At 46.2% G+C, this 14,703-nt stretch overlaps 1 protein-coding gene across 1 annotated transcript; it reads left to right on the top strand.

Annotated features, from left to right (window-relative positions):
• Positions 1 to 2,112: 2,112 nt before the first annotated feature.
• Positions 2,113 to 11,879, top strand: LOC119174318 (sulfotransferase ssu-1). The gene is made up of 3 exons (XM_037425170.2): positions 2,113 to 2,320; positions 5,988 to 6,661; positions 7,248 to 11,879. The coding sequence occupies exons 2-3, from the start codon at positions 5,988 to 5,990 to the stop codon at positions 7,531 to 7,533; spliced, it is 960 nt and encodes a 319-aa protein (XP_037281067.2). The 5' UTR covers positions 2,113 to 2,320; the 3' UTR covers positions 7,534 to 11,879.
• Positions 11,880 to 14,703: the final 2,824 nt, after the last annotated feature.

The raw sequence follows: 14,703 nt of genomic DNA, 5'->3' as shown, positions 1-14,703 counted from the left end.
TACTGAGTGACAATTTTTTTGTACTAAAGTAATTTAGGGATGCAAACATTTTTATATTTTTTGCATTTTTCGAGTTTCTTCACGGAAGTCACAACGCTTCTCTTGGGCTTCCATTTGACGGTGATTACTTGCTTGTTAACATATGAGAACTCTTGCATAGACTGTGAAGGGACATAATTACTCAGGCATGTCCGTGAGCGTTTTTCACTTCAATAGCTATAGTCCAAGTCCTGGCTCGTTGAGCTTGTACAACCTAGTTCTTTGGCCAACTAATTTGCCTGCATAACTCGTCATTTGCTTTGCGTCGAAATCTGCATGATGTATGACCACTGTGGACATTAAGACTGCTTCGTAAAAAAAAGTCCATGAAAAGGCCTTCTAGTGGGAAGTGTCTCCTTAAAAATTGCAACAGGCGTCACAGCATGTGAACCGAGTGGGGGGGGGGGGGGGGGGGCTAAATATGCCCTCAGATGGTGCAGCCACAAGTGGGCCATAGTTACCGGACTTAATTACGTAAACACTATTCACGCGATCTCTCACAAACTCTCGAAAGAGAAGGCCTCGCTAAACGTATACAGTACCCACGCATTGTACTAGGACAACTCAGCCTTGAAAACGCACATACTTTCGTCTTCCCCGTCTTCAACTAGGGTCACATTGGCGTATAATTTCCACTCGAGCGCTTAGATCAGAGACAGCAATATGTTCAGAGGCCAGATTCGTTGTGACGTGACGTGCTATCTCCACCAACTGCGAATAACAGTAGTCAAGCAAAAGATTTAATGGTTCAGTTGAATACGAGCCTATATGGTATTTTCCAGTGCTTTTACGGTTAGTCCGTTCGACAATGCCGGTATTCATACTCTATTCACGCAGTGTAATATGCTCAAAATGCAATTCTGGATTTTATCAGGTGTCAGTAACGCTGCAAAGAGGCCTGTTAAGTTGAAACGTCATCGTGTTGCCTAATGATGCAACAAATAACTCCGTTAACTCCGTTATACGTGCACTAAACACACTGGTATATTTCATAAATGTTCTGAAACAAACTACCCCTTCTTTTTATTCTTGGGAATACTGAATTTCATGCACACAGTGAATTCGAACCCCCAACTTCTGCGCAGCAACATGACTGCTGAAAAAAGAAGTTCCATCACCACATCAACAGAAATGGGACAATTGGGATCTGGTGCGTTACGTTCTCTGTTTTCCTGTCATTAGCCTTAAATCTGTTACGTCAATGCGACAACTGTCAAGCTCGTGAAGGGTTTCACCGTTTTACAGCTGGGAGCGGCAGTAAACTTTCTTCTAAAGATGAAATTTTTAAATCAGGAGTGTTTCGCCTTTTTCGACTGCCTTGTTTGGATATTGAATAATTGAACTCATTCTGCAGAGAAGCGCTAGAGAGAGAAAGAAAGAGAGAGATAGAGAGAGAATGATGACTTACAACTTTGCAATTGTCTTAGTTTTATTTGCAATGGTTTCTACCGGTAGAAACCGTTGGAAATAAATTAGGACAACCGCTAAGTTGTGTTTTATCTCTTCCCAAGTATGTTTGACCCATCGAAAGAACTTGAAGAATGTCTATATATATATATATATATATATATATATATATATATATATCGTTAGTGATATAACACACAATAATGCCAAGGAAAGTATAGGGGAAGTTATTAAACTGCATTGTAATGTAATGGTGAAGAAATAAAAGGGGGTGAAAAAATAACTTGCTGTGGGTAGGAACCGAATCTGCGAGTTTCGAATAACGCGTTCGATGCTCTGCCATTAAGTTACCATATATATATATATATATATATATATATATATATATATATATATATATAGAAAGAGAGAGAGAGAGAGAGAGAGAGAGAGAGTCATCGCAAATAACACTGTCCTCAGCGGTCAACCACTTTACGTCCATACACGGCGTCCCGTTTGCTGCGGAAATTCGGCGGTGCCGCCATCTGCCATAAGCGATGAGAACCGGGAAGCCCGCTCAATATCTGGGACGACAACCGAGTGAAGAAAAGAGAGCGAAAAAAAAAAAGAAACCTTGAAAGAATGTGACTGGAAGAGAACAACGTACACGGCAAAAAGAGAACGCGGCGGCCCTGCTAGAGGTGACAACGCGCTCCTCTCACACTCCGTCGGCTCCAGTCGTCCGTAGCATCGTCACTTATTTGGAGTCGAGCCAAGCGGGTTGGCGACACGGACACAGCGCCCAGCCCATCGACCCTGCTAGGACGGCTCGCCGTCGGCATTTGTTTACCCTGTGCCCACGACTGGAACAAGGAGCAAGGTTTGATTTGCAGCGGTGAGCATCGAAATCGTCGGTATCTCCGTTTCTTCCGCCTCTTTTAGCTCGCCGTCGCGTTTTCTCTATTCCGTTGCGTACTTTTACTTTTCGGTCGCCCAGCCGTCCTTGTCCACGTGTGCGCGTGGTTTGCTCTGCTACGAGTGCGGCGATGGACGCGTGTCAAGTGCTATCGTTGAGCACACATCGCGTGCCTCTGCAAGGCCGGTGTGTCTTGGCATGTCGCTGGCGTTCTGGTTGAAGCAGTTTACTGCTTGCTGCCTACAAATCGAGGAAACCGAATAGAAACTTGGAAAAAGCAACGTTTTGCTGGATGCGCGAAGGCTCAGTGTTGTTTCGGCAAAACTTGACTTAGTTTTCCCTGCGCCTTGATATATGCCAAGTATGTTAAGCGCAAATAAACAGAAACAAGAAAGGGCGAACAAAAGTTCAATATGAAATCCGTGGTTACAGCTATGTACCAACAAGCTGAAGCTCATGCGCTTTCAAAGTTACGAAGACGAAGGAGCGACATATGGACGATATATCGTTTGTGTGTCTTCACTTTGCCTTCGTTACGTTGCACTGCAGATACTTCTTGTACATAAATCTACGCACCAACTAGTCCGCCAGCGCGTTCTTCCTCACACCATCCGTCGGGCACCAACAGACTCTAAACGTCTCCTAAACAGCTAAATTTGTCAGTACAAACATATCGCGCGATCTTAGAGTCACATCTCTTGAGGGCGCATACTCTCAGGTATGCGTTCCCGCACAGCCTGCTCGGTCGCGTCATTGCGAAATGTTTCTCGAGGGAAAACACGTGCTTCCAACAGCTCGGATGGCTTCGCGGCCAAAAACAATGCGCTGAGCGCCGCGTGTTCTCGGTCGCCACGGCGCTAGGAGTATCGACCGCCGCAGCCCGGAAGCGTTGTCGACTCGAGAACTGCGCGCCACGGGGCGCCTCGAGTTCAGCCTTGACACAACTTGGCACGTACTTCAGACACGCCCACTCTTCGCGGCTGAAGCCCCTACACTTTACACCGCGGCGGACTCCGCTGAGCATGCGTCTCGCGATGCGTCTGGCGCGCAGCGGCGACAAGTCCCGTTTCGAAACCGCGAGTCTCCCTCATCACGTCCATTTGAAACGCTGTTGTACACATGCGTGTGAACATAAACCAGTATAAATTAAATCAAATCGAATTAGTAAAGCGGCGTTTCTGGTGTGTTGGCATTATGTTTGATTTGTGGGGTTTAACGTCCCAAAACCAATATATGATTATGAGAGACGCCGTAGTGGAGGGCTCCGGAAATTTCGACCACCTGGGGTTCTTTCACGTGCGCCCAAATCTGAGTACACGGGCCTACAACATTTCCGCCTCCATCGGACATGCAGCCGCCACAGCCGGGATTTGATCGCTCGACCTGCGGGTCAGCAGCCGAGTACCTTAGCCACTAGACCACCGTGGCGGGGCTGTTGGCATTATGTGACGACGCTAATAGCCCAAGAAAAGATGCGAACAAAGGTAGAAGTTTATTAATATCTCGATTTTATGCCCTAAATCAACAGATATAGAAACAAAAGAGAGGTGATATGTATGTCACTTACATCTTCGTACGTGTCGTTCCTTGTACTAAAAAAATTTTGCACGCGTGACCATCGAACTCGCTTAAATTCGATTAAAGAAACGCGTAGCACTGGGTAAACTGGTGTGCGCACAAAAAAAACAGACAAACGACAGCAGAGAAGAGACAGGGACAAGCGCAGACTTTCAACTAAATTTAATTCTTCGTCAACCTTCAATTTACAGTCGCACAGAACATAGTCAAGTGGTCACGAGGACAGAACCTAAACGCGTAGCGCAGATTCTACGCAAACGTAACATGCATACATAACGCAGATCATGTGCAGGACTAACTTAATCTCTTTCTCAAAGCGAGAGAGAAATACTGTATATAGCAAAAGCACACTTCGTGACCCTCATATATATTTATTCTTGTTTGTGTTGTATGTATCGACAAGTCTGCCAAAAAGAAAGCCATAAATATGTATGTAAAAATGTGTGATATTTACACGTCTTGTCTCACAAAATTCTCTCGTAAACACACAACAGCAGGACAAAGCGTAGCATAGAGGGAAGCTGCACATGTAATTGCCATCTTAGCCCTGAAAGAAAAAAAAACGGCACCAAGAAAGAGGGAATAAAAAAAATGGACGAGTATGTATTTATTTAACCTAGTTTATGCATACATAAAAACGAAGCTACAACAAAATAAGCCCTTCGTTGATATATACACAGAGCAAGACCTTTTCATGGTTTACTTTTGATGGAAACATTTGTTCACATTGATTGGACTTTCAAAATATTCATGCCACTACGTTGCAAAACATTTGTTCGAAATGGATTATTGTTCGCACCAAAGCAACACGTGGGAGTCCTGATAGCGATGCATCTATTATGCTTGGGAAAACCAGCAATAAATTAGCTTGCAACAGCGCAGTTTGCTATGCCGCATACAGGCGATCGCGAAGAGGCTTTTAATGTGGTATTTACCGAGACCCGGAAATTGAAAAAGTTGCACACTAAACCGCCGCACAAGCAAAATTACGCAACCTGTTACAGGACACGAACTACGCATTCTCGAACAAGGCCTTATTCGTAATACGACAACATATCGTAAAGATTGATTTATTTATATGTGGGGTTCAACGTCCCAATACCACCTTTTGATTATGAGAGACGCCGTAGTGGAGGGCTCCGGAAATTTAGACCACCTGTGGTTCTTTAACGTGCACCCAAATCTGAACACATGGGCCTACAACATTTCCGCCTCCATCGAAAATGCAGCTGCCGCAGCCGGGATTCGATCCCGCGACCTGCGTGTCAGCAGCCGAGTACCTTAGCCACTAGACCACCGCGGTGGGGCAACATATTGTAAAGAGAACATAATTTAAGAGGTATTGTCAAAAATTGTACGTTATTCAATTTCCGAGCTAATCAAATAAGCAAGGAAGAAGCGAGCTTTGCCGATGATTGCGGACGGGCGGCAACATGAAAGAGACATGGAAGAGAAGAATTAAGGTTAATACGCGATGTACTCAACGTCTGGTACTAACGAACGTCTGGTGCTAACCACGACTTAGCGTTCACAGGTTAGTCTCGCACACAGTCAAACGCTAAGCGGTAAGAAGGGCCGGTAAGAGAGGAGGCTGGTATGTGAACACGTTTACGAAAGCGATACACAATATATGGGCGCATATAAAGGAAGCACAAGTCATGCGGTTGCTTATTCATTTGCCTAAAATGATACAAAGGCGAAAGCCATTTTATTTTATTATGTCGCAGTTCATTGTATAAACCACCTCTATGCCACCAATGCCCGAAAGTTTTCTTCGTCCAACGTTGAATTCGTTGGTCATATCATCTAAGTCATTGGTCATATCGTGTAACGACTTGAAATGAGGTCACGTGATGTAAGTGATGCGTACAAAAAACATCGCATATACCATCGCGCGAACCCACGGCGCCGGAAAAGTGCGGTTAACCGGCGAGCAAAGCAAAGCGCCGTAGCCGCCAGCCTTGGTGAGCCATCCATGTGACACCGTTTCGCTACGATTATACCTAAACAGCCAACTTGCGTACACGGAACGCTTGAATTCAGCTACCCCGTACATTAATTAACGCAGATGGCTGTCACCGAAGAGGACCCGAACCTGCGACCTCGCTACGTCGACTTCGACGGCTACCGACTTTCCTGCGCGTTCCACGCCGACCTGCTTAAGTCGGCGCTGGAGTACAAGCCTGGCTCGGACGACGTGTTCGTTGTCACGTATCCAAAGTGCGGCACGACGTGGGTGCAGCACATCGCCTACCTGATCTACAACGACGGCGAGAAACCGAAGGACGGCTTGGACTTTCTCAAGAACAGCCCGTTTCTCGAGATGACCGGAGTCGGCTGCTTGAAGACCATGAAGAGGCCCGGGATCATCAAGTCCCACCTCCCGTACTCCATGATGCCCATGTCTCCCGAGGCGAAGTACGTCTACGTGTGCCGCAACTCCAAGGACTGCGTGACGTCCTTCTACTATCACACCAGAGGATTCCCGGGGTACGACTTCACCCGTGGTGCGTTCTCGACGTTCTTCGACATCTTCTGCGAGGGCCAGACGGACTTCGGCGACTACTTCGATCACGTCCTGGGTTGGTACGAGCACCGAAACGACCCAAACGTTCTCTTCTTGCACTACGAGGACATGAAGGCACAACCACGGGAGAACGTGCTCAGAATCGCCAAGTTCCTGGGCCAGTCGTATTACGAAAGGCTGCAGGAGGACGCCCCATACCTCGAGAATGTGCTCAGGTATAGTAAACTACCCAATAAGTGTTCAGTTTACAAAAGTTCCCTTTGTAAGAGATTCGGTACTGGCCAGGAGATGGTATTCCACCGGCAAGTGGAAGGAATAGTCCACGTGGGAAGCGCTATATATGCAGGTTGTAACTCGAGCCACGAATTTTAAAATTAAATGTGTGTCGGGAGCCAAGTAAACGGACTTTATTGTATTTTCTCCAGGATACATACATATTATCTTTGTATTTCACAATAACTAAGCCAATAATTATGTTTACAATACCCAACATTTTAGTTATTACCTGAAGGCCCGATTAAATTATGCATAGTTGTCGAACACGTTCAGAAAACGCCGAGACGAAAATTCAAACGTAGTCTATTCATGGTCTATTTTTGCCGTGTCGCAAAAAAGACTGTTAACTAAGAAAACAAGAACTCATGTGATGATGTTCTTGCGCACTGTTATGTTGATCTTAAGAGTAGCTCAAGAGTAGTAGATCAGTAAACTAGGGCCCTAATTACCTCCCCAATGAGTGTTCATTCAGTGAACGCGTTTTCTTCGCGTCCCTTTAAGCAAACGGAGCTTGGTCCCGTGCAGGTACAGCGACGTATCTGCCATGAAGCAATACACCAACGACTCTCTCGTACAGTTCTTCTCGAAGCCCTTGAAAACCGAAGGTGGAGAAGTTCCCGAAGGCCTGCAGCTGTTCCACAAGGTCACGCACGACCAACCCGGTGATGCCAAGCTGGTCCGCAAGGGAATCGTGGGTGATTGGAAGTCGCACCTCACGCCTGAAATGAACGAGAGGCTAAACAGAAAGATCTACGAGAAGCTCGTGGGCACGGAGTTCATCGAGGTCTGGAAACGATACGGTGTCATATGAGCTCAAGGCGTCTCCAAGAAGATGTCTCTGCTGTTCGCTTGGCCAGTGACCTACAACACTTACGGCTTGTCGTGCCTGCCTTATGACTATAGAAGTGTAGGAGGACGTGTATTTTCTACGCAAGCATGCACGAAGTCTCGGCATGCTTATACCGTGTATAGGTAGGACGCACCCAAGACCTCATGAGAGGGACATATTTTATTGAATGAGTACTGGAGAGATTTGACCAGCGGAATATCTATATAGAAACCTCCTTCTGGTGGTTATGAGAATGCATAGAGAGATTTTTACGCGCTGTGCAACGGATACAGCCCATGACGCCACCACCAGCGCCCCCATGACGTGCCGGCCATAAATGGGTAGTGCAAAGTGAGCCCCGCAAGCGAACGTGCATCGGCCCTCCTCTTTCGTTGGTCTTGAGGCGCGATTTTCTGGAAATCAAAGACCTGAAAAGCTTCTTTCAATCCCACCTTCCTTCAGAAAAGTAGGAAGCTCATCAAAACAAACTGCAGACACAATGCGAAATATGTCTCAGTTATTTCTGCGTACTGCAACTGGCACTTATAAGTGCAAGTGAGCATCGCATGACATCGAGTTCGAGGCAAGCACACAAGCACTCCGACGTTCATTTTGTAACTCCTGAATGCGTTAAAATTGGGCATACACATGATGCCAAAGTGATGAAGTGCATACACGAGCGATCCATCTTACGATCAGTGGTACGAAGCTCGCTTTATCTGGCACGAATAGCCCTCGCGATTGCTAACTTTGCAGTTTCATTTTCAATCTATCTCTCGCTTTCTGTGCGTTGAACTGTTTTATTACGCATGCTAGAATGTTTTGTTGATGGATGTCATTCGTTTATGTATACTGAAAACTACTTCACGGTGGTTCGGTTACGCATCCTACTAACGGAGAGAAATTCGTAACTCTTTTTCTAAGAGTTCAATACGCAAGTACACCTAATAGTTAGCTCAATCATTGTTTCGTACGCTGTTTGAACCTGGTGCAGAAAACTGTGCAAGGGAGTCAGGCTTTGCACTACCCAAAACTGCGTCTCCGCAAAACTCCAAAGTGTGACGTATATGAAAACGCACAGCAACATAAAATGATATATTTCTAGCATTACTGCCGTACCTTGTAGATTACAACCTGCATGAGCAGGTTAGGTTGTCTGTTTCTGTACCCGTATGCTGCACGAGGCTCACAGCGTGGACTTCATTCTTTAAATTTTACGGAGTGTTCGGTGTAAGCGATATTTTGTAGGATTCGGTACAAACTCTGGTCGGTTAATATACTCGTCGAATAGCTCGTCCTCAGTGAATATCCGTAAACAGAAGCTGGTCACCTCATAAACAACTTTTTAGTCCTATATTGAGCGCATATTGTTCACCCCCCTCTTTTTTGTTTTTTACACTTATTGCACATTGTTTAAAATTATGCCTAGGAAGATTTTCTGTTCTATAGGTCGCTAATTTAGGTCGCGCGTTACCGTCAAAGAGCGCTGACGGCATGGTTACCTTTATTTTATCTTTCATTGCCGGCGTCCAAAACTCATTGCGCAGGGTGGACATACGCTTCAATGTCGCTAACTATTGATATTGTTAGCAACACGACAAACGACAAAAGAGTTGAGGGAGAGCAAACACGAGATAGCCCCGTTTTCTGTCACTCCTGTCACTTCCAATGACAGTCATCGTGCTGCCAACAAAAAGCTGTTTCTGCCAGTGTTTACGTTACACTCATTATTAAATCGATCCTATACATTTTCGCATGCCATCTGCCCTGCGTTGGCACTATCTGAAAAAACAGGCATACGTGATACGAAGTTTCATCTCGCGGTGTCCCTTTCAACGTAACTTTCGCGCACAAGGCACGGTGGTCTATCGGTTATGGTGCTCCATTGCTGACGCGAAAGTCGTGGCATCCAGCCCCGGTGGCAGTTCCCGCATTTAGACGGACGCGAAGTGTAGAGGCGCGTGTGCTTGTATTTGAACTTTGTCACGATACCAGAGCCCTCCACCACGGCGTCTCTCGTAAGAACATCGTGGTTTTGGAACATAAAATGCCAACGGTTGTTAGAAACACGAACTGAACACACGTGCGTGGTGCAGTGTGTCCACGTGTGCTTTTCTGATGCAGCGCCACTTCCTATCCATATATGAAGATGAGAGCACTCCTTTACGCCATAGCAATGTCTTGCGGGATACCGCATACTTCAAACCAGAGGTCGTCCCGTCATTGAACACTTAAGGTCTAGCCACACGTGCGCGCTGCGGGATGTCAGCGCGTGGTCTCTTGACGCAGCGCAGCGCCCTCTCTCTCTCTCTCTCTCGTAGCCCCTCTCTCTCGTAGAGGAAGCGCTGCCGCTTCAAAAGACCACGCGCTGTCACGCTGCAGCGCGCAAGTGTGGTCGGGCCTTTACGAATAGCGATGCTTTGCGTGAAACCGTACTAAAAACTAAGAGGTCGTCCCTAATTCAATAAAAACAAGAGACGTATACGTACCATCCCTATGGCGTCAATTCAGAAAACCGGTCAGTTGTGACGCAACGCAATCATCGCGTCATCGCCAGCTGCTGACTTGTACACTCCTCGCGTTTCAAAGCATGTCGCAGCCAAAGCATCCTCTAATTCACATTGTCAGCGTATAAAGAAAGACGTAGCGTGATTTTTACGCCCGGCGCGTGACGTAGTGTCGCGAATAGACCGCAACTACTGCACCGTAGAGTGCTACTGATGCGACCGGCGGCGCTCACGCTTGCATTCAACAATATTCGTCAACTGAGTGCGGGCCTGTGATCCGAAATGTGACGCAAAACGCTTCAAAGGCGGCCAGAGAGCGTGCATCGATGATTGGTTTTGTTGCACTCATTCAGAACGTGTTGAGCAAAATAATATTCGTTCTATTGTTTCTTGATCCCTCACTTTTACCGGGGGACGCTCGAAGATATGCCGGACCGGCATTTTATTTAAATCATTTTTTAGTCACTCGCTTTTATCGGACCAAGTACGAGGCTATACGCGATACAACTGCAACGACCCTATTTGCCCTTTATTTCGATTCCACTGTTTACAGTGTTCTGCGCAGGCGCTTAGAGTATAGGGACAGTGCACACACTGCAAGACGTGATAAGAACAATTTTGCAGCTTCGCTTACTGTCAAGACATGTTGCTGCCGAAGTTTGGGTAGACGAACACTCGTCTTTCTTTTTTTGTATATACGCGATAACGTTATCAATTTGGCGTATATTTACAGTCAGGAACCATGCTTAGTAATTACTTTTAAATCTTTTTTATTGGTTTCCGTCATTCCTCGTCGGCTTACGCAGAGCTGCAACCACGTCGGAAAACAGACACGTGGAAAAACGAATATAAATATTTTACAATCGATGCAAATTTAATTTAACGAGGCCGATGCTGACAGATATGCGATCTCAACTTTCGTGCGTGGCGAATGACGTCATTCTGCATGGTGCAGGATAATGTGTGCTCCGAAAAATGCCATTTCGAAACTCACTGCCCAAGTCAAACCGAGTGTCATTGCCTAAAATGTCGCATGCCACATTTGCCTAAGCCGATAGAGCTTTATGAATTTAACTACAGGGGGTTCTGGTGCTGCCATCATTCATGGAAGATGGCCATGATGGGTATAGTACACGGATGTGCCTAGTCTTCGTGCTTGCGACTTAAAACCACAGGTTGGCAAAAGGTGTGGAGCTCACTGAGACTCAATAATGAAATATATTTCACGCTTCGGGCTCACTCAGACAAATATTCACCGAAATTGAGCCAGACTTACTGGGGCTCATATTCACACGAATTTTATTCAACCGAACTCACGCGGACTCAAACTCACCAAAATAATACTGACTCGTACACTCGCTCAGACTTATGGCTCGATCTGAGTCTGAGTGAGTGCAAGTGAGTCGACTCATGAGTCTGTTAGTTTAAAATTAGCTTTTCGACCCTGGTGCCGATGCTATCAAACACCAATATCCCATGTAATCGGAGCTCTTCTTGGCGCGTTTGATAAAGTACGTTCGCATACGAGTTGCGAGTGCTCACGAACCAGTAAGCTCATTTTTCTTGAAAGGGATGACAATGTAAACTACATTTGTCAAGAATTTTCATGAAGCAGCTGGCTGAAAGGAGGTCGAGGCACCCCCGCTGCGTAATTGAGAACTCTAATCAAAAAGTATTGAAGTGATGTAGGAAAGACAATGATTTAGAATACGTGTACGTAGACGGGAATCGTGGCGAGCTAATGGCCACCACCCTTCGAATTACCGTCAAACTAAATTCAATGACTTCGTTGTGCCTTTCAATAAAGTTTTCTCTCTTCTCTCTCCTTTCGTGACAGCGAGCGTGCTGCAAGCATGCAGGAAGGGGGTCACTCTCACAAAATATTGAGTAGAGATGACGTCTTTTCGTCTCACAATAATCATCTGTCTAGCGTTCTGTTTCCCACATTATCGCCATGCGTCTGGCCTTTTCAGGTCCCGAACGGCATGGGTGCTATCAGCGTGACTTATCACTCTGGATAGGAAAGTGGCCAGCGACGAGTTTTCAAAAAAAAACGAAGCGCAAGCAAGAAAGAAGATGATAATTGTTGTGAGACAAAAAGACATCCTTTTTATTCGATCTATAGCCGGTTATCTAAGCACATTGAGGACGAGGGCCGTTTTCCGAACAACATGGTAGACTTCAAGCCACACCTCTTCACGCCGGACGTAATGCTTCTCATCAGACATGATCTATTAGATAGAAGCACGTACTGGCTAAGATTGGGATCAACTCGACGACGTTAAAAGATAGGAGCGTTCAGCTTTCTGATAATGTGTGGCAGGTTATTAAGATCAGCTCTCTCCCAAGGAACATGCATCCAATTTTCAATACTGGCAGGAGGACAGCCTGCGCTTCTGCGTCACGCTCATGCGCGCGAGGCTGATTCGTGTTTTCTAGACACTGCCCAGTACGAAGGCAACTCCAGTCACATTGTTGCAAACGTTGTGGAAATAAAGGGCCGAGTATTAACGGCCGCGTCAATCAAGGTGTCATCGGCTTCCAAGGTGGAGCAGATGGCCATTGCCCTGGCGCTCCTTAGTCGAACAGGACAGACATTTATACGTACTCGAGGCCAGCCTTTCGAGCTTTCTCGACTGGGGCTGTCTGTAAAGAAGTTGCTAAGGCACTTGAGGGTAAGGTGCTTACTTATCGCATCATTACATGGTTCCCTGCGCACGAAGTATGTGGGCTGGTTCACTTTAATGAGTTGACTCATGCCCGGGCGCAAGGTCTTGCCGGCCGCGCCGGGCATTGGGACGCCGGTGTGCCGGGTGGGACCCGCGACGGGCTCGGTCCAGACTTCTAGAACGCCTACCCAACCCGCTTGAGAGGCATTCTTTCTACTTTCAACGAGATCATTAGCCACTACCAGATGAGTCGCAGGGTTTTCCCCTTGTCACATCGAAATCTCGCGAGGCCCCAGACCGTGAATCTTCGGTCCCTGCAGAAGAAATCATATACAACACTCTCCGTCTTCAACAGGTACACGTAACTCTCCCCTCAATGTCCTGACTGTGTGGCAGTTAGTGATTTTAGGCACATGAGCCAGGAGTGCCCCTCTTTGCAGCACCCCACGGACGACTGACTGACGGAGGAAGAATTTCATTCCTTTCTCAAGAGCCACAACTGGTTTAACCGACTGTGGGCTGTTTAGAAAGCGCACGAAGCGGCGGTGAGGCCTGGCCTTCCCGTCCCAACGTGGGAGTGGCCCGCCGTCTTGCCCCTATAAAATGGGGTGAAGGTTCCTCTGGACCAGAATAAATGTTTTCTATCTATCTATCTATCTATCTATCTATCTATCTATCTATCTATCTATCTATTTCTTTAGAGTGGATGACAAAGCGACAAGAATATGCGTCCCTCAGTCAGCGAGAGCCATGATTTTGAGCTTTTTCTTTTCTGATTTCATTCGAACACGCTGCTTACTTTGTGTAATCGCGAGAGAAGACGCGTGCGGTAATGTAACTGTACAGTGACCATATACAGTTACTCTAGCGTGCGGCTAAGCGTTGCGCCATCCCGCGGTGTGCGCGGTATCTGCTCACCATGCTCATATCAGACAATGGCTGTGCACTTCGGCTTTATGGTGTGGTCATTTGGGTTTATTGCAGCATTTGTCGAGATAACAGAAACCTAATTCTAGCTCACTGAGAAATATTGCCAAACTCCAGGTCACGAGTAACGCTATAATGTTTTGGTCCACGGCGTGTCCATAGAAGCCTCGGTTACCGATTGGCGCTTTTTCCTGACCATATCGTTAAAGTGCTGCATGGCGCCTTGAACCTGTGTTACTCATGTTTTGCGTTACCTTTATTTCATTGCGTCGCGACTTGCCGGCTAGCTGAAATATCAACCTTGTAGCGTTATAATAAATATAACCCAGCTGCCAGTAACGGAGTGCAGTTCGATGTGTTGTTTGAATTTTGTAACACGTAGACCCGAACAGTACAAGATTACATATCCACGTTATTCTACAGATCTCTGGGGAAAGCGGTGGTATGAAGTTATAATACTCTGAGTTTCTATATCAGTCCCCTCTGTCCGTTGATGAAACGGAAAAAGCCGCGAGAATTTGGCCTATGCGTAGGTAGTCACCCACTCCATGCTGTCTTATAAGATATAACCTAATCACTGTAGAACGTAAAATATATTCCTGAACCATTTGAATGACCAACTCCAACATTACAAAAACTTGATTATATATTGATATGTGGGGTTTAGCGTTCCAAAACCACCATGTGATTATGAGAGACGCAGCATTACAAAAGCAATGATATATTACAGAGATAGGCTTGGTGAATCCACATGCTTCGAACTTTCGCATACAGCTTGCGGTCTTCCTATGGAATTGATTCTTCTGAACGCTACGTGTAACTATTCTCTTTCAGAATTACCCCCGTTTCTAAAAAATCAGGATTGAAAGATAGGCTTGGGTCATATCCCTGGACGCAACATGTGGGCTCACAAACCCCTTCCTGTTAGTTATGGGGCCTTTGCTTGGAATGAGTACTTCTAAATGTGCATGCTCAGGGACAACATGCTACGATTTGTACACAGCTGACAAACAAATATATTATGCTAACAAATACGACACACTCGAATA

Source organism: Rhipicephalus microplus, chromosome 5, assembly GCF_043290135.1.
Source record: "Rhipicephalus microplus isolate Deutch F79 chromosome 5, USDA_Rmic, whole genome shotgun sequence".
Taxonomy (NCBI): domain Eukaryota; kingdom Metazoa; phylum Arthropoda; class Arachnida; order Ixodida; family Ixodidae; genus Rhipicephalus; species Rhipicephalus microplus.
Note: the sequence above shows the minus strand (reverse complement) of the source record. Positions and strands in the feature narration are given on the sequence as shown.

Excerpts from the sequence above, each read along its gene's own strand:
- LOC119174318 (XM_037425170.2), top strand. The coding sequence starts at position 5,988 with ATGGCTGTCACCGAAGAGGACCCGAACCTGCGACCTCGCTACGTCGAC. Across the intron at positions 6,662-7,247 it reads TACCTCGAGAATGTGCTCAG|GTACAGCGACGTATCTGCCA; the intron begins GTATAGTAAACT and ends GGTCCCGTGCAG.